This window comes from Lichenostomus cassidix, chromosome 1, assembly GCF_008360975.1.
Source record: "Lichenostomus cassidix isolate B80296 chromosome 1, HeHo_3.0, whole genome shotgun sequence".
NCBI classification, from domain to species: domain Eukaryota; kingdom Metazoa; phylum Chordata; class Aves; order Passeriformes; family Meliphagidae; genus Lichenostomus; species Lichenostomus cassidix.
Window position 1 is genome coordinate 113,944,440 of NC_139479.1, and position 23,783 is coordinate 113,968,222.

General features: G+C 45.1%; 1 protein-coding gene across 2 annotated transcripts in view; it reads left to right on the forward strand.

Moving 5' to 3' along the window:
* Positions 1-257: 257 nt before the first annotated feature.
* Positions 258-23,783, forward strand: part of RAB6A (RAB6A, member RAS oncogene family) — a 40,082-nt gene continuing 16,556 nt past the window's right edge. The window contains exon 1 of one of the 2 annotated variants that reach the window (XM_085077871.1): positions 258-567. In XM_085077871.1, the coding sequence (XP_084933997.1) occupies positions 498-567 (70 nt within the window). In that variant the 5' untranslated portion in view covers positions 258-497. The remainder of the gene's footprint in view (positions 568-23,783) is intronic. The other variant, XM_085077877.1, reaches the window with a different exon arrangement.

Below are 23,783 nucleotides of genomic sequence, written 5' to 3' on the forward strand. Positions count from 1 at the left end.
CCCTCACACCCGTGCGGTTTGGGTACATCTCGCAGCCCTCACACTGATGCTGAGGGTGTGAGGGTGGCGAGGCTTGGCACAGTGATGCTGTGGCTGCCCTGCATCGCTGGCAGTGTCCAAGGGCAGGGTGGGCAGTGCTGGGAGCACTCCGGGCTGGTGGAAGGTGTCTCTGCCCGTGGCAGGGGGTGGAATTGTAGCTGATCCCTCCCGTCCCTCCCAACCCAAGCCATTCCCGGCCCGTAGCAGAGGGAAGCGCGCACGGCGCCTGCGCGGGGCGGGCGGAGCGCCGGCTCCGGCAGCGCGGGGGGGCGAAGCGGCGGCACCGGCACCGGCACCGACACCGGCACCGACACCTCACCGGGGCTCGCAGCCTCCGCCGGGGAGCGGCAGGACGAGGAGGAGGAGGAGGAGGCGGCGGAAAGAAGCGGGAGCGGTCGCGGGTGCCGCCGCGGGGAGCGGAGCGATCGCGGGGCGGCGGCGGCGGCGGCTCCTCCATCATGTCGTCGGGCGGGGACTTCGGGAACCCGCTGCGGAAATTCAAGCTGGTGTTCCTGGGCGAGCAGAGCGGTGAGTCACCGCCCGGCTCGGGCCGGCAGCTGGGCGAGACCCCCACCCCGGCACCGGTGGGGGCACGGAGGGACCCCCTCGGCATCCCCGCGTCGGGGTCCCTGACACCCGCCCGCCCTCGTGGGATCCAAGGGGAGCACCCTCCTCAGCCTCCCCGACACCCACCCGCCCTTGTGGGGGCTTCTGACACCCACCCACCCTCGTGGGTGCTTCTGACATCACCCCACCCTCATGGGGGCTTCTGACACCCACCCACCCCCGTGGGGTTTGAGGGGATCCCCTCGTCACCCTCCCCGACACCCACCCACCGTCAGGAGGGTTCTCGGGGCTCAGCTCCGCTCTAACCCTCCCACCCACCGCAGCCCATCTCCAGAATCAGTTGCTGATTCATTCGATCGCGGCTCCTCTGGTTTTTGAGGGGCAGGAGTCTCAATCCGCGGTGTTTTCCCTGTAAATACAGCGTTTTTCCATCATGGAGTTATGTCTTGGCAGAGCGACGCTCTGAATGTTTAATTCAGTCAGTGAGGTTTTCTTCCCTGTCTTTGGAATGAAAAAAAAACCCCAACCTAAACAATGTCTCCTCCTTCCTCAGCGGAAGGCCTCTATCTCCAATACTGCATTCCAAATCTTTCCCTTGGAAGAGTTTTCTGAAGGGAAAAAAAAAAAATGAAAAGCTCCTTTATTAGATGCTTTGTGTCCTGGGTAGATACTGAGCGATCTTTGACATAATGAATAGGTGCAAAATATTTTCTGTCTCAGGGCGGGGTATTTGCTCCCTCAGCCACCTTTGGTCCCTGTGGTAGGAGATGATGAAATATTAGTTTGTTTTTTTTTTTTGCCAAATTACTTTGCCAAATTACTTGTATCTTGGTGTTTCGTCACTCAGATGTGGATGAGCTTGGTGATAAGGCTGCTACTGAAATTATTTACCTGTGCATTGTCAGTTTCCTTTAGTTTGTTCCTTTCATCATTCTCTTTTTTATTTTGTGGTTTTGGGGTTGAAGCAGCTCTTCTCATACCAGGGATTTGGGGAGCATGAGTTCAACTTGATTATTTATTATTTTTTGGGTAAGTCACCTGATCTGCTTGCTGAGGTGCTATTTGGCCAGCCATTTTATGAGGATTTTGGATGAGGGTCATGTGTAGAAAATGCTGGGGTTTTTTTTTTGTTTTTTTGTTAGGTTGGTTTTTTTCCCAGGTATTTGATAACAGGAATCTTAGGTATTAGCAGTGCATTTGCAAAATCCTTAATTTGTTTACCTGTATTTCTGAGCTTCAATATCATGAAGCTTTTTTAATATCTTCATGGAAGATTGTGGCACCTGGTGCAGATCTTAAATCTCAGCAGCTCTTCATTTACACGTGGATTTCTTGTCTCTTCTAGCAGACATAACGTCAGATAGCTGCTTCCTCTAGGAATTTTTTTTCCCCTCTCAGCTAATCATCTGCTTTTGTACTGGAAGGTTTTAAACAATTCCCAGCCACAGCATCAAACCTGGGGAGGGGAAGAAGGGATTCTGTGGGTACAGCATAGCAAAATCCTCCTGCCTGAATATTCTGAGCGCTTCAACTGCTGCCTCGGCTGGGGCTTAGGGATGGGTGGGAGCTGATTTGAATCCAGGGCCGGGCTGGCAGCTGCAGGGTGGGCTGCAGCCCTGCCTTTGTCTGGGATGCTGGGCGCTGACTCCGTGCCGTGCCGGCTCCGTGTCCGTGCCTCCCGCGGGTGCTGCAGCGTGGGCATGCTCCAACACGGCGCTCTGAGTCTGCCTCTGATGGAGACACGGCCCTTCATGGATTGAAGCTCTTCAGATGGCTCTGTCATGATGTCATTCCCTGACATTTTTTTTATTTTTTTTGCTCCCCGAAGGATGCAGAGCTCCCATTCCAAGTGGCTCCTGGAAGAATAAAGGCCCTTATAATGTTTGGAGAAAACTGCAGAAGAATCTCTGGTGTTGCAGAAAGGGAGTTGGTGTGGGCTCTGCTCACACCTTGTCATTCTTTGTCTGGAAGGTTAAGGGAAATGCAGAAATAAAAGTTCTTAGTGTAGCAGCTTTCATAACCCAGGAGATCTTTGTACAACTGTTGCGCTGGATTGCTGCATTCGCTTCCTGTTTAGCTGCAAGGTTCTCTGCCCTGTTGGAAGGCCATAATTAAAGATATCCTCCTGCTGCTGCTGGGGAGGCTGAGTGCTCCGGGTTCATTTACATCCAGGGACTTGAGGATGACAAATGAAATGGTACAAAGGGCTGCGATGGCCATTAGCCGCCTCAGCATCCAGAGCTGGCTGATGGCAGCCCTGTGCTGACTGCACACAGCCTCCCCAAGAAATGTGTGTCTTATGGCTGAGGAAATCTAAACCGGAGCTCCTTACTGAGCAGGCTTTGCAGCCCTTCCATAGGAGATCTGGAAGCATCCCTGGGCGTTTTAGTTCCCACTGAAAGTGGGATTGCACAGTGGATGCAGTGTGTGGTTTTCTCCGCTCTCCTCAGCCATATTGTGGGAGTTCAGTGCCACAGCGTTCGCGTGGACTGCAGTGGTTCTGCCTCGTGCTGCTCACCACTAGCTGCAGATGCTCTTACCCGTGCTAAGACGCTGATTTTCCTTGCTCCTCGATCCCCAAAATCTCCTTGTCTCTGGGGCTTGCATCCCCCATGCCCCTCCCAGGCCCAGGCTGAGGACTTGCCGCATGTGCTGTGGGTGCATCACGAGCCTGCAACATCATCCATGCCCAGCCAGAAGAATCTTCTCCTCTCTTTCCATCCCTGTTTTTTTTTATCTTGTGCAAGAATACAGCATTTGGCTGGCTAGCAAGAAGGCAACTTCAGCAGCACTCCCCTTAATTGAATTACTTTTCTCAATGATTGAAGATTATACAGAGTTTAGCAGTTTTAAATATGCTAATCTTTGCTGAAAAGGCAGGGAGAGCTCTGTGCTGAGGGATTAGATAGAGCTATTGTGTGTGGGGAAGTATGTTTCTTGCTGCCTTTGATCTGGTTTTATCAGATGATTTTCATCAGTCCTAATACCTCAAGTTTAAGGAATTCTGGTTTCTGGGTCACATCACGGAGTGGACACATCACCTATATTGGGGTAGCTTGCATGAAATATGATACATATTCAAATATTAATAGCCTCTCTAGTTCTGCCTTGCAAAGGAGCACCTCTACTTCTCAATAAATGGATTTTTTTTCTCTGATTGAGTGGGCAGAACTGAATGCTGGGGCACTGCAACAGAAATATTTGTTTGTCACATGGGTTTCCGCTGCAGCTTTCATTGGTGAGCAGGTCTGAAGGGCACCAACATGTACAGAAAGCAGAAGAACTCCCTGTTGTCTCTCTGTGCTGGCATTTCTGCATAAGATCTTGAAGGAAATTAGAACCAGTTGCGTTTTGTTTTGTTATTTTTTTTTATCAGGAGCTGAGATTTTTAATATTGAAAACCCACTGATAAGTACAGTGTAATAACTTTTGAAATATAACTGTTTGGAAAGCACTAATGAGCTGTTCTGTTGCATAACGATGTTGGTACAGGCACTGCTGAGCTGTGTGATGTGTCTCATTAGATAACTGGGGAGCTGCAGGTGCTTCATGTGTAACGTGAGGCTGGTGCAACATTGTTCACAGTGTGCAGGGACTCTCATCCCCGTGCTGCCTGTAACTCCATTATTTCTAAGGCATTCTCCTCTTTACAAACTCCAGAGAGCTATTACCTTGTTGCACTGGTGGTTTAAAAGCTTATCTGCTTCCCTCCTGTTAATTTCCTAATGCTGTGGTTTTCCTGTGGCTGGGCCTTCAGATATGTGGGGTTCTGTTTGGACTGTATGGATTTTCCATGGGCTTCTTGGGTACATCTGGAGGTGGAATATCAGCAACGCATGCCAAGAAAGGGGAAGTCAGGCAGAAACACCAGGAGGCCTGCATGGATGAATGAGGAACTCCTGGACAACCTCAAACCCAGAATAGAAGCCTGCTGGGAATGTTCACCAGGAGAAGAGAAGGCTCCAGGGAAACCTCAGAGCCTAAAGGAGCTCCAGGAGAGCTGGAGAGGGACTTGGGACAAGGATGGAGGGACAGGACACAGGGAATGGCTTTCCACTGCTGTAGGGCAGGGAGAGCTGGGACGTTGGGAAGGAATTGCTCCCTGTTAGGGTGATGAGGCCCTGGCACAGAGTGCCCAGAGAAGCTGTGGTTGCCCATGGATCCCTGGCAGTGTCCAAGGCCAGGCTGGACAGGGCTTGGGGCAGCCTGGGATAGTGGAAGGTGTTCCTGCCCATGGCAGGGGGTGCCACTGGATGAGTTTTAAATTATCTTCCGACCCAGACCTTTCTGTGATTCTTATATAGTGCAGAGTGCTTGGTTTCTGATCCTTCCTCACTGTCCTGAAGATCTCGAGCTCCACCATTTCTTTCTTTCTCTTCTCCATCTCTGAAAAATCCCTTCCCTACAGCAATGTGTGAAAGAAGCACAGAGAAAAAGACATCAGTGTTTTGTGGTGCCTGTTCTCACGGTGCCTTTTGATCCCTGCCTATTTGTGGAAGCCTCTGAAGGAGCTGTATCTGTTCTTGAAAGGAGGAATAGCTGTGCCTTTCTGCACTCCGGTGTGCTCTTCTGTCTGCATCTCAGAAATAATTTGTGATTTGGAAGGAAACGATCATTTTTTCCCTTGATGTGACATAATGGATTTTCTCTCTGCAGCTCTTGGGGTGGTGGTGGTACCTGGCACTTGATCCAGGTTCTGCAAAGCTGATGTCTGAAGGCTTTTTTTTCCTGAAGCTGTAAATGGGACTAATGGAGAAACAAAGGCAGGGAAGCTCATCTGAGGCCACTTTAGCAGGCGATGTTGCATTTGGGAATTATCAGCGCCAACAGCCATTTTTCTCAGCTTCAGTGATGGTTAAAAATCTGTCTTCTGCAATCAGTCTGTGAGGAAATAGCTTCCTTTTAGTCACCTGCTAATTTAGTCCAGATGTTTAAAGGCATTTTGTTGTGTTCATGCGTATACAAGTACCTGTTGTGTACACTAATGATTCTAAACCCCCAAACTACCCAACCAAAACAAGCCAGCTAAACCCCTCAATGCTTTGAAACATGGCTCAGAAGAAACCACACTTTGCTCTCTCGGCATGAACACCATCAGATTTTTCCAGTCAACCTCTAAAATTTAGCTGTTGAGTCCTGTGACCTGTAAGGACAGTGATAGGTGATAGGTGAATGTTTCTGAATGGGTATGGATGGTGATGCATCTCTCCTGGTATGGAGCAAGAAAAAGACCCCGAGATCACTGAGTCCAACTCTTGACCCATCAAGGACTTGATAATCTTGGAGGTCTTTTCCTATCTAGATGCTCCTGTGATTCTGTAAAAGCACTATTTTGAAAATTAACAGATACCATCAAAATGATGATGGCTTTGACACATTAATATAAGTTATTTATGGAAGTAGTTTAAATGAAAAATGTGTGTCTTGGCAAACAAACAGCAGCCAAAATGTAGACTTGCAGTGAAAGTCACATTTTTCAGGTCCCTTTGCTTGATTTATTTACTGAGCTCACATAAAGTTGAAAAGCTAAATGAATGCTTTGTCTTCCCCTCAGCGTAAACCCAACTCTTCTGGCTGTAATGTAATGAAAGGCCCAGGGACAGCGAACAATTCCATCAATTATTTTATGGCAGATATTTTCCTTTTATGTTCAAACCATGTTCTGGAATATTTGAGTGATATTAACTGGAGAAATGACTTTTTTATGTGTTTCAGTACTGTTTAACTCTTATCCAAATGCAGCCTAGTGTATCACCAAAAAAAAAAAGATAATCTGGGAAGCAAATATTGTGAGAAACTAAATGTAAATTTTCTTGCTCCCGGTTAGAGTGTCCTTTTTGCTGGACTTGTGTAAGCCAGGATGGGTCTGTGCTGCCAGGGCATGGTTTTCCCAATCCCTTGGATTGTGGTGTCCCAGTATGATCCTGATTTAGTCGCAGCATGCACACAGGAGGCTGAGGAACACATCCTGGGATGTCTTGGAGTTTGACTTTTAAGTGTTTTTATGAAGCCAAACGCAAGATCCTTGTGGTTCCTGATAGTGATTAGAACCAGTTAAAGGGAGGATGTTCTCCAAAGTCCCTTTTCTTTTCCTAGGCCATTTTTGTCCCTGCTGTCACTTCCTTTAGTCCCACCACAGAGACCAGGGCTGGAAGTGCCACCCTTTGCTGCTCTGGAGTCTAACTGGGAACTCCAGCAGTGAATCCTGCTTGACTGGGCTACTTCCACGGCTGCAGGTGCCTGGCTAAGCACAAGGCACACACTGATGTCACCCAAGCAGTTGCTTCCATTTTAATGAGCAGATTTTTTGGGGCTCACTTGGAAGAGTTTCCATGCCTTGTGTAGCTGCCAGTATCCCCTGGAGATGCCACCCAGCTATTCCGAGATTCGCAGGCTCGTAGTGTTCTCTCATCCAGACATGTGTAGGTGTTACCAACACACAGAATTGAGGCTTTGCTTTAACTCTAAAGCATATTTTCCCAGGATTGAAAGAGTTGGGAAGAAACACTGGAGCAATCCTGATGAGCAGTATCTTGTCTTCAGACATGGCCAGAACCAGGGAGGGGCAGCTAAATCTGCTAATGAGAAAGTGTCTAAACTTTCAGTTAGTCTTTTCTCTGTCTTGAATTGTGACCCTTTAAACCTCTGTACTATTAACATTTGCACCATATAGACAAGTGCCATTTATCCTGCTAAGTGACTTTTCTTTAATGGTTTGCTTCTTCAAGAGCAATCAGCAATTGCTGCAGAAAAAACCAACCAACTCCAGAATTTCTGTAATTAATGCAGAGGCCAGTTTATTCCATTCCCCTAAATGCTTCCTGCTGTGCTTCCTGTCCCTGCCTCTGTCTAGGTTTGATTTATAGCAAGTTAATTTTCTTAATGTTCTTGATATGTGCAACACAAAGGGAAGGGGGATTAAAGCTGGAATGGGTGTGTGGCTAAAAGGAGAGGGGCCCTTGGAGGGTGCAGCCTCCGTGGCAAAGCTCCAAGCAGTGACTGATGCAGCATTGACAAGATCCCTGTCAGTGTGATATTTGCCAAGGGGTGTAGGTAGCTGCTGCTGGAGTTGGGAAGAGTGAATTCCTGCTAACAGGTTGGAACTTTGGCCCTGCAAAGGCTCTGGAGCTGCACAGGAGTGGGCAGACAGCATTGGATTAATGTGAGTCCAGGAGTGTTTCCCTGCAGCTTTTTTTTTTTTGTTTGTTTGTTTGTTTGTTTTTATGGAGATGTTGTCTTTTCTGGGGATAGAAAATATTTGCTGATTCCTGTTCTCCTCTGCTGATACAGAATTGGTGGTGAGAGCCCTGGGTGTCAGTGACAGGAGGATTTTTTTGAATGGCCCAATAGAAGGAAGGCTTAGTAGAGAAATATGAGCTGGCTGGGTGATGGAATCATCCAATGGATGTCTGGAGGTGGGGGAAGAAATGGAGAACATTCTCTTTCAAAGGCAGTTCCGACTCCTTTTTGACTTTCTTAGGCCGCAGTAGGCAGATCTTCGTGTTAGAGAATTGCTACCTTCTTTGTCTTGTCTATATTGCCTGATTGGTTTTTTCCCCCTTCTCCTTATTTGTTGCTGGAGCAGTTTTGGGGTATTTTGTCCTTGGCTCACTCAAAATGGCTGAACAATCACTTGTGTCCACATAAAAACCAGGATGGCTTTAGTCAAGCTGAGCTGGTGCTGCTGATTTGGGTAAAGCTGGGGGTGAATCCTTCAGCTGTGTCCAGCTGCTCTGCTGGAGGAGGGCCAGTGGCTGAAGACAGTTGGAGTTTGGTGTATCATCACAAGGAAATCCCAACCTTTTTTTTTGCCCTTTTTTTCTCCTGACCTTGGAATGCTTTACAAAGAGGGTTGGTCTGTTCCAGTCTCTCACTTTCAGACTCACTTAGCAGTTCTTGTAATTTCTTCTCAGCTTTTCCAGCTGCCTCTTAATATTAAATATTTATGTATTCAAATCATAATTATGTTCCTATTCTTTCTGTTCTTCCAGCTTCCCATTTTTTCCCCTAGTTATCTTCAGTCTTTTTTTCACTGGACAGTCATCAGAGTGGCTTTTATCCATCACTGTACAATCATGACCATGATTCTCTTCCACTTTTTTTTTTTTTTTTTTTATTATTAGTTGCTCTTAAACCTCAATGTGACTTGGAGAAGAGGATGGTTTTTTTTCCCCTGACACTGCACAAACAGTAGGCAGATCAAATGCTTGTGTCCCATAAAATTGACCTCTTTATTTGGATGCTGTAATGCAACAGCAGACTTGAAAACTTTTCCAATCTTGACTCATCAGCTGGTTTGGTGTTAAAATATTTCTCCCCTCCCTTTTGAAGTGCAAAGGGCTGATAGGTTGCCTGTGTTTCTAGGCTTGGTGGACTTTGTACTGTCACAGTGAGTAATTTATAGATAAAAATAGATTCCTTGACCTTAGGAATTTTACATTTTTGCTTAAAAATACAGGAGAGATTTTAGGAAACTCAAGAGGAACCTTGTGTGAATTGCTACACACATTCCCTCCAGTAAGTCTAGCCATCTAGAGAAAGATTTCCCAGGCTCATTGTGTGGCTGATGTTTTCAATGGGCATTTAGTCTGTGCAAGCCTTGCATGGCTGAGAGATTTGACATCTGGCTCTTGCCTGCCTGGTTCCAGACCCCAAAACGAGCTTTTTTAGCTTTACCTTTTGGAAAATGGAGGAGAGGAAGAAGTGTCCTACATGAGATGTTTTTAAGTTGTCTCAAAACAGCTCCATGCTTTCCCCTGGATTTGATGCTTCTCAGCTGCTTCCCTAAAAACCTGGTCCAGAGCCGACCCTGTGGTGCACTTAAAGCTGGTTTTTAGGTAGGGCAGCCTGAAGACCCCAAAATATTTTCTGTGTGCATTTATACAAGGAATTGCTCAAGTTAGAAGCAATTCTTAGAGAGTAAAGATTACAATTAAATGGAAACTTAACTATTGTCCCTAATATCAAGGAATAATTCTTCTGGAAAATAGTGCTGGAGGAGACTGTTTATTTCACTATACTATATCCCATCTGGAGTGTAGATAATTCTTCTCTAAAGAATTTTCTGCTCCAAACTCAGTTTCTCATATAACCACTTTTTTTTTTTCTCCCATTGTTGAACCCTATAATCCTTTCTAGAATATCCTTTCTTCTAGAAAAGATCAGAATAAAACATCGACAAAACTTGTTCCATTTACTATTTGGAACCAATTTTCTACCTCTTAAAGAATAGCTATTTTTATTTTTAAAATTCTTGTAGATGAATGTCAGACCTTTGGTTTGCAGACCCTTCAGGCTCCGTGGACTCTTCCCAAGGCATTTGTGAAGCACAGCTGGGAAGGAACAAGTTTATTGTCTGCTGGCTGAAACTCCATAAGGAGAGGTCAGTCTCTCAGTTAGGAAGATTTTTGAGGAAAAGTTTCCCATTGAAAAGTTGGGAATTGTTGTAATGGTTTCACATCTTTTGAGTTTGGAGTTCTTAATCTACAGCGCAGGCAGAGCAGGCAGCAGGAGCATCGGGTGTCTGGTGGCCTCTGTCCTGCCCCAGTTCCCAGGAGGAAAGCTGGGACAGCTCAGGAGCAGAGCTGTGCAGGGCAAAGGGATAGTGTGGTGTCAGGATATCCTTCCCTTGAATCCTCAGTGTGAAGGATTTGTAGCCATGTGTTGCCTGAACCCTTGCAGGTGTCTGAGGAGCCCAGAGCGTGCAGCTCCTTCCTCTGTGCTTATTTCAGTTTCTACACAGTTTGGGTTTGTTGCTAAAAACAAATTGAGGTTGGGTTGGTTTTTTTTTTCCATACCAAACCCCAGGATTCTGTGCTGCCCTTGCACACACCCTGGTGTCCATGTCCTATGTTTTACACCAGCTGTTTTCCTTCTGCCTTGCTGGGAGTTGCATCATGTGGACAAACCCGTGTGTGTTGGTGCAGCTCCGGTTATTTTCACAGCAGTCCCAGGTGTTCTCCACAGCCATCCCTGTCAGCTCGGATCAGAGGATGCCTGGAGGAGAGCTGTGCTTAATGAATGTACTCTGGGCAGTTTTTTCCCTTACAAGCTGCATCTTCATAAGCCAGGCTGCATCGACCTTAAATCAGGATTATTTTAGGATCTTGTCCAGGCTGCCTTCAGAAGAAGCACTCACCTGTGTGCCTGCCTGGAGAATGGGTTTGAGGGAGCTCCTGTGGAAGCTGTTTGCTATCTCCTGTGTGGAAAGAGCAGAGGGCAGGTCTTAGTCCTTCCAGTGCTGCCCAGGAGGTGGTAGGTTGTGGGAATAAAATGAGATTGCTTAGAGGGAAGCTATGTGGAGCTCTCTTCCCCTTCTTCCCTTTTTTCCCTCTTCCTTCTTCCTTTTCTTCCTTTTCTCCTCCTCCTTCTTTCCTTTTTCTTCTTTTCCTTTTCTCCTTACCCCAGGCAGGAAAACAGTCACAGCAGTGTGAGAGAGCAGAAATTTCTTAGTGGCAGTGTAGGTAATCACGAGAGGAGGGAGCAGGATGAAATACCTGCTTGTTTTGCCAGTGGAATAATGGTGCTTGGGAAACATTAGGCAAAATTTAACTGAGTTAAAGGATGGAGGGAAGGGAAGCGGATGGTAATCCCTTGCATTTTAATAGGTCTCCTGAAACTTCTCTAATTCCTCGCTGGAAATGGCTGACTTAGCATTGCTTGTTGTGCTTTCAAGGGCAAAACATCTTTGGGAAGAGAGCAGGAGCTTGTTCCAAGGGCTCCATTTGGCATGTGATCCAGGGAAGTGATGCCTGGATTCCCTCAGCTGGATACTGGCATCTGCTGGTGTAGCTTGCGTTGGGATAATGTTCAGTGCTCAAAGCAGGCAATGTTTCCCTGCAGAAATGTATCCTCAGGTGGCTGCCCCTTCTATCCCTGCTGCTCTCTGCTGCCTCTCTCCTTCTGCCTCAGGAATATAACTTGGAGGAATCCAGGAGTGTATTCCTGCATTAGATGATATATTAGCCCATCATTTGCAGTTTATTTAACAAAAGTTACTTTCGGGAAATGTTCTCTTAGGGGATTTTCATGCAGGTTTCTGTCTAAACTGCCCATGAATATGGTTTGTTATGGAAAAAAATTCTGTGTTAAATGTATTTAAACTAGAGAGTCATAATTATATTTTCGGTGTCTGCCTCATGATTTCAAGATGGTTTGGTATCTTTAGTTTCTCACTTGAATTGAAAACTTAAAGTGGCTGTAAATCTGGAAATCAGTTGAAGGGATCTCTTGTGCTTCAGGTGGTAGAGGAGCTCTTGGCTCCTTCCCCTTTTGCCTGTGTGGAATTTGCACTTCCCAGAACCACTCCTGGAAGAGCAGATCCACCCTTCCAATGTAATGTCTGTCCAGAGTGGCTTAATTACTTTTGATCTCCATATGTAGCATTTTATAGCTTTCAAGTCTTTTACAAGCAGATAATTAGGTATTTAAAAATAAAATACTGGGATGTAAAAATTGGATCTTATGAATGATTAATTACTGAAGGGCTCCTGGTGGGTTTTTGCTCAGTCCTGTTCTGATTTTTAATGGAATGTTGGACTGATAGAGCCTGGAAGCAGTAGATGCTTCAGAAAGTGACATCAACCCCATGGGCTTTATTTGCCATCATACATAAAGTGAGCATTGAGCCACCCTTGCATGACAGTAATAAAACTTCAGTGCTGGGCTCTGAGACTTGGTTGGTCAAATTTTTGTGTGAGAAACAAGTGGAATAGAATAGAATAGAATAGAATAGAATAGAATAGAATAGAATAGAATAGAATAGAAGTATTTGGAGGTGTCTCTAAAAGCCTTTAGTTTTTCTGAATGTGCACACAGCAAACCTGTAATAACCTGAACAAAGAAATTTCAACCCGATTTCAATCCAAGATAGATACTTTGTCCAAAAATTGAGTTACTAAAGAAATGTTTAGCCAGAGTGGTGCTGCTGGGATTATTGGAGCAATAATGAGCAGGCTGTTTTGGGAAGAAGGAAATAGTAAATGCCACCTGACCCTTTGAATCCCTGGTTATGTCTTGGCTTCAGCTCTGCCCTTCCCACTTGGAATTGCAGCCAGGAGACAGCTGTGCACTACTGGAGTCTGCCATGCCTTGCTTTGGCATCTGGGTGTCCTTTGGGAGTCTGAATTAACTTTTAGTCACTGCTTTGTTGGGAATGGGAAATCTTTCTCCAGTGGGACTTCCTAGAACCATTTTCCATGAGCCTACCTCGGTGCCTGTGTGTACTAATGGAGTTTCATAAGATTTATTCATTCTTTGATTTTAGACTGAATCTTGAAAATCCTCGTGCTCTGGCTCAGGGCAGGCAGCCATTCCCAACTTAATGGAAGCTGGAATGAAGAGGATGTCACTAGCCAAGATCTAACACTGTTCTTCTTCCTTTCCCCAGACATCTTCCAACTCCCCTGCCTCACAAACCTGCTTTTAAATCTGGTTTGTTTTTTTTTCCCCCACAGAAATGTACTTAGAATATAACTTAGCTAAATATTGGGGATGGGATCCAGTCCATTTCTAGAATGCATCCTCCTAGGGTGAAACCCAGTGTTTAAAACCAGAGTGGGGAGTCCAGAAGAGGTGACTTTGCAAGAACTGCTGCTGCTGTTCATCACCTTTAGAAAAAATAATTCCTGAGATGTAGGAGCAGCTTCCCAATAACATCTCCTGTGTGGAATGTCTTCTGCTTTCCAGTCTGTGCTGCACATGCCAGCTGAGTTGCTGATCAGGTCCTCCTGAAATTCCCAGAGCTCAGAGCTCCTTCCTCCACTCGCTGTGCCTTATTCCTAAGAAGTTTGGGTAGAGACTGTGGTCACATGGACTTCTGGACTGCTAAATCTTCCTTCTTCCTTAGCTCTGTGGTCATCCACACCTGGTCAAAAGATCCCTGGGATGTACTTTACAATATTTCCAAGTGTTGTGATAGTTTTGCAAAGTTCTGCTTTGTTTCCAATGTTTATGGCTGAGGCTTCTGAGACATTTCATGAGCAGTAGAGATAAAGTCCTTTGGAGAATATTTGAAGCCTAATTGGAAACTGCTTTAAAAAACCTAAGTGTGTAAGATAAGGAAAGCAAAATCCTCAGGCTATGGTGAAAAAATATCCTCACAAGTCTCTAAATTTTTGGGTTTTTTTATAATTCCTGGCAAATAGTGAGAAACTGCACAGGAGTCTTTGAAATGTAAAGGTGGCCTGTGAGTACCCTTTAGTTAATTAACCAAGCCTAATATCCATGAGAACCTGAGCATATCATCCGTGATTCCTGTTCTCTGGTTGGTTTTAAACTCATCTGCATGGAAGTGAAAGGCATCCTAGTCTGGATTTCCCTCACAGTCACTGTGGTGTGGATCTTAAATATCTACTCTGATCTGTGTCCTCCAAAGGGCCAGGGTTTCTGCCCACATGCTGTGACACTTGAGGGATACAGCTGGATGCTGATTGTGTGTTTTGTGTTTTCCATGCTTTTGTGGCACTTGTTCTGTGCATTTTATGAGTCAAAACTGTTTGGGACCTTTCCTTTAGGTGCTTTGTCTCATTGCTTATGGCTTGGGCAAAATTCCTGAGCTCTCCCTGTTCTTTTGTTTTCCTTATCTGCGGAGTTACTCCAATTCTTGATCTTCTTGTCACCTTATCTTGGGTTTGTTCTTCTTCATTTGCATGAAACCACATTTAGCACCCTGTGCAGCAGCTGGCAGGTGAGATTCCTTTCCTCCCCTTGCTGTTCCCTGTTGTTCCAGGTGTTCACATGCATGTTTCATTCACCCCATCACAGCATTTTGGTTACAGCTCTTTACAGGATTCCCAGACTCTTCCTCCAAGCCAAAGCTCCTACTTTGCTTGGCTGCAGGAAGTTGAAGACAGTTTCTGGCTTCCACACCAGTTTAACCTAAATTAAATTTAAAAAATCCCACCCAGCATTCAGAAATGGGCAGGACTTTACTTCTTGCCCATTTCTCAGTTACCTTCAGCCATATTTAATCAGAATATTTACCCCTTCTGTACGAAATGATGGGAGATTCAGTGCTCTGAACATGAGAGATGACAGCTGTTCCCTCCAACAGAAAGCTGGGAGTCTGGCTCCTCACGTGGCATTGTGTCACTTCCCAGAGGCTTGGTGTCACACTGGAGGAGGAGAGCTGGGATTGCCTGGAGGTCTTCCACTTGTGACACTCATTTTGGCTCTGTTGCTTTTAGAAACCTTTCAAACTGTGAAAATAGCACTGGTTATGTTCCAGGCTTGGCTTGGAATTCCTCTGCAGAAAGAGCAGACAAGGGGCTTCATCTCTACAACATAAGGCCTAGATGTTAAAATGAATTTTTATAGCTGTGCTTAGGAGGCAATATTTCCATGGTTTTTTTTTATTTTACTATATTGACAAAGTAATCAAATTATTATATTTAATAGATTTGTTCTTTCCTGTTCAGCAGTGAGCAGCTGACTCTTGTTTATTCTTTTCTACAATATGGGGGTAAAACCCACCCCAGTTTTTATATGAAAACTTTGCATTGTGCACCTTAATTGTTTAAAAAAGCTGCAAAGTCTGATCTTGAGACAGAACCAGAGGCCTGCCCCATTCTTACTGTTTCATTTCTTTGTGGCTGTGACTGAGCAAACAGAGCAAGATTTGTTTGCATTGTGCTCTTTCATTTATTTCCCATTTTGGGAGGAAGAGTCGAGCTAATTACTGACAAAACCCACAAGAGTTAATGAAGCTATTTATCACCGGGTATTTTTGTCCCTGTCACAAGGCTTGGTGCAGATCCCAAAGGAAATCTTGCCTGTGCATTAATAATCAGGGATATTGTTCTACTTTTATCAACTCTGCCAGTGCTGATTAGGATTTGCTTAGCGGGAAAGAGTTCTGAGTTTGTCATTAAACTTGTAATGAGTCTCCACACGTTTTTATTGATCTGTGTGATCCTTTCACATCCCAAAATGCCAAGGGGAGCTTTTTCCAGCTTTATGTGTCCAGGCTGTACTTTCTGCCTTGGGGCTGGTCATGATCAGTCTCAACTTGTGGATTAGTTTATTCCCGAGAAATACAGATACCAGGTAAAACTAAGTGGCATCTCCCTCAAGAAAAAAGCATGGTGCTGAATCAAATAAGATTCTAAGTTGCCTAAAGACAGCAAACAAGCTGATGTTGCCTTAGAAAAAGATGGATAATAGAAAATACACTCGTCTGCCTCTTCCTTTTCCCTTTAGCTACTGCTGAGCTTTAAATACAAGTGACAATCCTTTGCTTCTCTTGCTGGTTTTAAAATGCCCAGGGATAGCATAAAATACATCCATATGGCACTGAATACTTGGATCAGTGGCAGAGCAAGCTTTTATCCAGTTGTCTTTCAATATGTAGCTGTCAGCTGTAAAACCCTCCTGGGTTTTTACATAGTATGCCTGGGAATGGTTGTGTAAAAGGAAGGATCCTTTGGGAGAATTGCTGCTCTGCCTGTTGGAGGCAATTTCTTGTCCACTGGAGATGGACCAGTAAATACCAGTGAGCCAGCTGAGCTGTCTGAGTGGGAGGAGGAATCTTCTGGTGAGATGTGACCATGAGGAACAAGGGACTTTTCCACTCATCACTGTCTGCTCACATCTTTTGCAGTAGCAGAAATACTGCTCAGAATTCCTCTCTGAGGTTAAGAACAGGTTCCCTTGGGGAAGGGAAGTCTCACCTGGGCTGTTTAGAATTGAAAACCACGGCAGGGAGTTTGGACAGGATGATCTTTAAAGGTCCTTTCCGACCCAGCCCGTTCTGCCTTAACTCTTTTGCCAAATATTGGAAGCAAAATGCAGTAGTGCACAGCAGGAATTGGACCAGGAAAATGTATACTTCAAGATTAGGAATAAAATGAATTTTTTCTTGTTTAAGGAAAAAGAGAGCAGGCTTTCTTTCTGCATTCCTAGTTACAGAGACAAATGTTCTGCTAGATTTAATCCCAAGTGTGTGTCTCTGTCCAGATGTGTGTCTAATCTAAAGCAATGCTGATAAGAACTTCAAATTTAAGAGATGAACCAGCCTTAAACAGGTAGGTTTTTAAAAGGGTTTCTTGAAAACAGAGAAAATAAATCCTTGATTTCTGCCTTGTATTGAATTTGACTAAAAAACAAGATGGGGAGTGGAGTTACAGGCCTTGCTGGGCACTGCTGCCAGGAACACCCTGGGAAAAAAGCCCTTTCTAGGTCAGAAAAGTGCATCAGCCTCCATTTCTTTCTGTTTTGGATCAATTATTGTGGAAAACAACACTGTGAACGTGCTCTGAGGTACCCGAAGAGAAGAATGAATAAGAATTAATGAGCTTTTGAGGCTAACACGTATTTTCATAGTCATCTTTTTTTATAAGGCAGCTACTGAAGTGTTAATCATTTGATTACTGGTTGTTGTAGATAAGGGAGTAATTGGTCCCTTTTTGTAAATGATGGAAATGCCTGACAGGAAGGGGCAGGCATGAAAACTCTTGTTTCCATGGATTATTGCCCAGAGAGATTGACTGGAACTAAAACCCCTTTGCTCTGATGACATCGGGGTTGTGACAAAATTCTACTTCCTAGTTGCCTCTCAAAAGCGAGGGCAGGTCTTTAAACACAATCCCAAATGTGTGTGAAACTTAATTTTTGGCATGGCTTGAAAAGAGTATTATGAATTTCTTTTAGAAGCCTTTACAAATGAGCCTTTGGGGATGGCCAGGGAGAAGGGCTGAATCATTGTCTTGTGAGTGACAGAGAGCTCTGTTGCTGTTTGAGGACATTTCCCTGAGCCTCAAGGAGCAGCAAATTCCCATGTTTTCCTGGGGCTGTAACAAGCAGAGGAAATATTTTATAATATCAAATTATACCCTCTTTCTGGGAAAGGAAGAGCATGTGGAATCACTGCAGTTTTTTCACATCCTTAGAGTTTAAAATGGTGCTGCTGTGCAAAGGGCCTGGCTCCTTCCTTTGTATCCGTGTTCTTGCAGCACGTGGGAACGAGCTGCAGATGATCCCAGCCATTCCCAGAGCAGCTTTCTGTGTGTTCATCTGCTGGGTAGGTGTCATGCCTTGTTATTCCCTGTTACATCATGCCAGTTCACTCCACTCCATGCTTCCCTTCCTGCTGCTCTGCACCAGACACTCATAAATATTCATGAACACTTTCCACCATCCATTTAGGCTCCTATGCCTGGCTTAGGGTCTGTTCCAGTTTGCTAAATGCAGCTTTTTTTACCAGTGCTGAGGGCTGGCTGGGGAGCTAAAGGCTGATGTCACACTTTCTGCTTTGGGAAGTTGCTGGGAATTGTTGGGATGGTAAGGCTTTAAAAGGTTTTGCTCAGAAATTCTCCCATCACAAAGAGCTGACTGAAGTTCAAGGCACCTGATTGTCACAGGGTGAAAGGAAAATGGAAATTTCCTCAGCAGCAAAATTCTGACCGTGCTGCTTATTTAACAGAATGAGTAAAACTCATCTCTCCACCTTCAGCTCTCATAGAGCTGTCTCACCTTGCCTGGAAAAGTCCAGTTTGCATACAGTCTTTGTAAGAACTAAGGGAATTGAATTTACAACGAGCAAATAATCAACTTTTGGTTCAGGATCTCTCAGTACTTTGAAATACTCAGGGCTGTGTATAAAGGGGAGAGGAAAGAGGCCGATTTGGTTATTCCACTGGTTCATTGATCACATGCTGCATCTCATTAAATTCATCCCCATTTTGTGTAAAGCACTGGGACAATGCTATTACTGATCATCTGGAAAGGGGTTAAAATCTGTGTTTTAAAAAAATTAATTAATTTTTAGAGGCTCAGTGCTCTCCCATGAATCACAGAATCCCAGAATGGTTTGGGCTGGAAGAGACTTTAAAGCTCATCCAGTGCCACCTACCGTGGGCAGGGACACCTTCCACTATCCCAGGTTGCTCCAAGCCCTGTCCAACCTGCCCTGGACACTTCCAGGGCATCCATATGCTTCAGGTTTACCTAGAGCTTCCAAAAGTCTCTCATGTGCTCCAGTCAGTTTCTGCAGAGTTTTTAATTTTGATTGTTTCTGCTGTAAATAGTCTTTGAGCAACTGTGGTGGTGCCTGTGAGGAATTATTTCTTACAGCTTTGTCAACTGCTGGGTAACCAATGGAAATGGAAAATAGGCAAAGGCTGAGTCCACCTTTCCCTGTAGTTCACCAAGGCTGGATGTGCTGCTGTGGGAATGGAATTGGACTATGGGAATCCTCCACTGCCAGTCCCTGAATTTCTGTGTGTGTTTTCTTCTCTGCTGTGTGGGTACAGGCCAGCGATTCTCAAATTGAGAGCTCCAGGCTGCCAGCAATCCTTGAAGCCAAAGTAATTGATCCAGGGCTATATCAAACAGTTTTCAATAGTGCTTTTAATTAAAAGGCAAAATAAAAGCTTTGTTGTGGTGGTGACCTGAAAAGAAATGAAGGATTGGCAGGGATTCATTGGTCTAAAAAGGCCAGCTGCAGTTGTTTGACATTGTTATTGATTGTGTCTGCCTTTCTAGAGTTCCATTTCGAGGTAGGATGCCATAAAACCTCCACAAATAAACTGCCAGAAACCCCTTTCAGAGGTGGTTGCTCTGCTGTCTGTCCTTCCTTCCCCTGCAATCACGGACAGGCTGCTGCCAGCAGCATCCTTGTGGCTGGTTTGCGTTGGAGGAGGTTCAGAGCAGGTTGGAGCAGGTTCTGCAGCCTGTGTGTAAGTTCTTGGAGGACTCTGACTTATTTTTGGGCTGAGGTTTGCTGTGTGGGTGTTGTTTGTAGCCCTGTGAGAGCTGCTGGATCCCCATCCCTGGAGGGATTTAAAGCCCTGTGGATGCAGCATTTGGGGACGTGGGTTAGTGACGTCCTTGGCAGTGCTGGAGAAGCAGTTGGACTCCATGATCTTGGAGGGCTTTTCCAGCCAAAATGGTTCTATGATTCCATGATTTACTTTTTGCATTTTAGAAGTATCCTTGTGGACCACAATGTGTCCTGAGCTGCCAAAGAAGCACCTAAATATCAGTGTTTGGCGTCAGCACGTTGTGTGCAGCTCCTCACTGGCCATGGCTCTGTGGAAGCAATGCAGCTGCAAATGTCCTTTGTCAGAGGAGTTGCCAGTAAAATAGAAGGGCTAAAACTGCTGGAATTGAACTGAAAACTGAAGGGACTTTGTGTTCAGAGTGTGCTCCCTGTGCTCTGCTCCCTCCAAAGCTGGCAGATTCAATGTCAGAGCTTTAATTTCCATTGCCTGATCCCCGTGTTTGATCTCTGCCATGAGCTTTAGGCCATTGTTTGTTCTGCTTGGAATGAGTGTCAAACCCAGAATCAGCTAAAATCAAGGTGAGTTGTTCTCGGGAAGGAATGAAATGAAATTATTTAAGGTAGAAAATGGTGGAACATCTCTTGAATTACAAATATGATGTAAAACAAACCTAAACTGTTCCATGTTTTTCTGGGTTTTGTTTCCCTGTAACTCTCTGGATATTCTACATTAATTTCCTCAACAGAATCTTAAATTCCTTCTTAAAGAAGCTCATCTGTATAACAGGACCACAATATAATTTGTAATCTAGATCTTTTACTAGGCTGGGAATAAATTATCTTAAAAGGGGCTGTTTGAACCATTTTGTTTATACTGCTTAGAGGGGTTCATGCATGGATTTCAAGAATGTTTATGTTTTGCAGGCTTTTTGCTGATTTTATTTTTCCCTGATTTTTTTTGTTTTTTGATTTTTTGAGGACTTAAGAATGTAAAGAATTGGCTCAGGTGGTCCTTTAGTCTGATCTCATCTCTCATCAAGAAAGAAATGGCAGAATAAAATAGGCTTGACAATAGAGCAGGAGTGGAATCAATAGGGAAAAAAATCAGGGTAAAAAAAATCCTTTAATTAGAGCAAGGAGAGGAGACCTCCTCAATTGTGGCTTTTGCCTCTGCTCTCTGGGACTAGACTGGATTCCATGCTTTGAGTTCCTCACTGTGACTGGGCTGAACTTCACCTCACTGAGAATTCCTTGGATGAATGCAGTCTGCTGCCTCTGTCAGTGCCTTCAGATAATGAATGAGTTTTGCTTCTTGCTTTGAGGGAAGCAGGTGAAATTTCCATAGTTTGGCAGCGAAGAGCAGAGGAGGATGGGGTGTGTTTTTATTATTTTTTAAAGAAGCTGCTTTAATCACTTTAATACAGCATTTCTGTTTTCGGTGCTGGGACTGACACACCTAAAAATATTCTTACTGGCTCATACAGATCGTTTTAAGTCAACTCTGTGCATCTCCCTTTTGGGACTTCTTTTTAAACACAAATCTAAAAATGGTTTCGAGGCATTCATAATTCAGTATATTGTTCTTAGCAATGCTTTTCCTCTTGGTGCCTTGGGTTGGTTTTTTTCCAGCAAAATAATTCCAGTGAAGACTGTGAGGTGAGCTTATTTATGAAAGAAAGTTGTAGTGTCATTGGGGTTTATCCTTCAATCAAATCCAAAAGGATTCATGCAAAGGGCAACTGAAATGTTGGGATTACACTGCAATTTATCTGCTTATGTGAGGAGAAGGCTTTCCTCATCTTCCTCCCTTTCGCTGTGGCTTTCAGCAGGTTGCATCTCTTAGTCAAGGCTGCCTCTGAGAGCTCGGAGAGGCTAAACATAGTTTTCCCGTTAAAAAGGTTCGGTGTGTTGATTACTTCTAAGGTTATTCTGCTTTGCAGATACTTCTTGTTTGTTTTTTTTCTTGGTTGCTGATACTTTGAAAGTTCTAAACAACAACTAGGATGAAGTCAGCGATTAAATGTGACTTTTTCAGAAGAATCCTTGGACAAGATGTGAATCTCTAGCACAGTGTGCCTAAGAAAACAAGAGGGGGAAGTCAGGCCTGCTCCTCGTGCATCACACGGTCCAAGTGGCACCATCCCAATTACTTTTCCTTGCTAGGTCACTCCTGGCTGGTGCCTGAGCCCTGTGCAGAGTCTGGCAACAAATGACCTTGTAATCCCGTGCTGGCAGGGAGGTGATTTGTGTTATCTAACGGGTCTGTGTCCTCCTCCCCAGTGCCTCGTTAGAGCATCCAGCACAGAGGGCTGTTCTGCCCACGCTGGCACCAGGAGCTGGGGGAGCCCACCGTTAGTCAGTGGCATTACTGGGGGCTGCCTCTGGACACACACATCTCCCCAGGAGCAGGGAGGAGGCAGCCTGCAAGAATCAGATGGAACGACCTTGGAATCTCTCCAGCGGCCGCTGTCGGATCAAAGTGCTGGAAGCACGAGATCAGCGTATTGATTCCATCTTGCAGCTCAATTCTCTTTGTGAAATCCCTGCCAGGCAGTGGCTCAAGGCTCCCAGACAAAGGAGATCGATCAGGGGGACTCGATGAGCTAAAGGCTTGGAATTTAGCCCCTCCTGGTCAATGGCAGTTCTGCTGATAGGAACTTCACAGCTTTCTGTCTTTTAACTCAGTCATGTTGGGCACTTGGCTGTTTGCTGCCACAATTCAGGTGCTGATTTAGGGGGGTGTTGATATTTGGGCATCTGCTGGTTTCTGTGCTGAACCAGTGATCAAACCTTTCCTTCTAGGAGTTTCCTAGTTTTATATATCAGAACAGCCGACTTCTTTTTGTCCCAGAACATACAAAAACACTGCAGCCTTCCTGACTTCATGTGGATGGGGTGAGCAGCCAGTTCATGATGAGAGCCACCAGGTCCAGATTCTTCCAGAGCTGATGTAGCCTAAGAAAGCCATCTGAACAAGTCTCATCTGATCTTCGAAATTCCTGTTAGAGCTAGACCCATTCAGAAGTCTGCACTGATAATTAGATGCTCCCAGAGCTGGAGTCCCTCTGCTCTGGAGCCAGGCTGGGAAAGCTGGGGGTGTTCACCTGGAGGGGAGGAGAATCCAGGGAGAGCTCAGAGCTCCTGCCAGGGCCTAAAGGATCTCCAGGAGAGCTGCAGAGGGACTTGGGACAAGGGATGGAGGGACAGGACACAGGACATAGCTTCCCACTGCTAGAGGGCAGGAATAAATGGGATATTGGGAAGGAATTCCTGACTGTGAGGGTGATGAGGCTCTGCACAGGTTGCCCAGAGAAGCTGTGGCTGCCCCTGGATCCCTGGCAGTGTCCAAGGCCAGATTGGATGGGGCTTGGAACAGCCTGGGATAGTGGAAGGTGTCCCTGCCCATGACAGGGCATGGCAGGGGGGTGGAATGAGATGGTCTTCCAGGTCCCTTCCAACTCCAAACCTTCTAGGATCTTATAATCACATCACTTAAGCAGTGGTGTCTGAGGCACAACTGTGTGGTTAGGAGTTGATGTGGAGTTTTTGTTGGAAAGTTGGAAGGAGCCAAGAGCTCATCTGGTGAAGCCCTTGTTCAGCCTCTTAATGACAGAAAAATGTCCAGAACTGAAGTTGAGGTACAGTGTTGAAACAAATGATTTCTTTGGTTAATTACTTATTTCCTTGGCTTCCCTTCTCTTCAAAAGATTCTTGGATGCCTTGGATGTAAATTCCTAGAGTGGAATGACATCTGACAACTCTGCGTGCCAAGGCAGGGAGGAGAATCCATGGCCCAGCTGAATTAAGTAATTTTGGAGTTTAATTGCCTCAGTTTCCCAGTTCTGTGCCCTTCCTGCTTGGATTGTGGTTGGACTCAGCTTGCAGCTGTTAGATCTTGATCTGCAGAGGCAGAGTGGCTGGAGACCACTTTTTCTGAGCACTAAATCACTTCTTTCCCTCACCTTTCAGTTCTTGGTGTGAACTATGCAATCTACTTGGTTTTTTGCCAAGAAGTTCCTTCTCAGCTCCCAAATTGTTTGAGATTTTCCCTGGCTTCCTGTAGCACAGCTGGCCAGCAGAACACTGCTGCAGCCAAAGCAAACACCATTCCCAGCATTTCCTCCCCCACCTCTGTCCCCCCAAGGATGATATTGACCTTTTTCTTGGAATTGTTCCAGCAGCATGCCAGGAATATTTTGGCCTAAAGGATATTGCGTTGCTGAGTAATGCTGCCCTGGACATACTTGTGTGTGGAAATTTCTCCAAGAGATTAAATTAACTCACTAGATTGAAAAAAAAAAAAAAACCCAAACCAACATCTTAATGAAACAAAGCTGAAGTCTTGAAGCAAATTTGAAGCAAATCTGCTTCCTTGGGCTATAACCCCCGGATTACTTATCCAGTTGTTTCCCATCTGGATTTTAAGCTGCTGGTTGTTCTTGTCCCTGTGTTCTGCTTG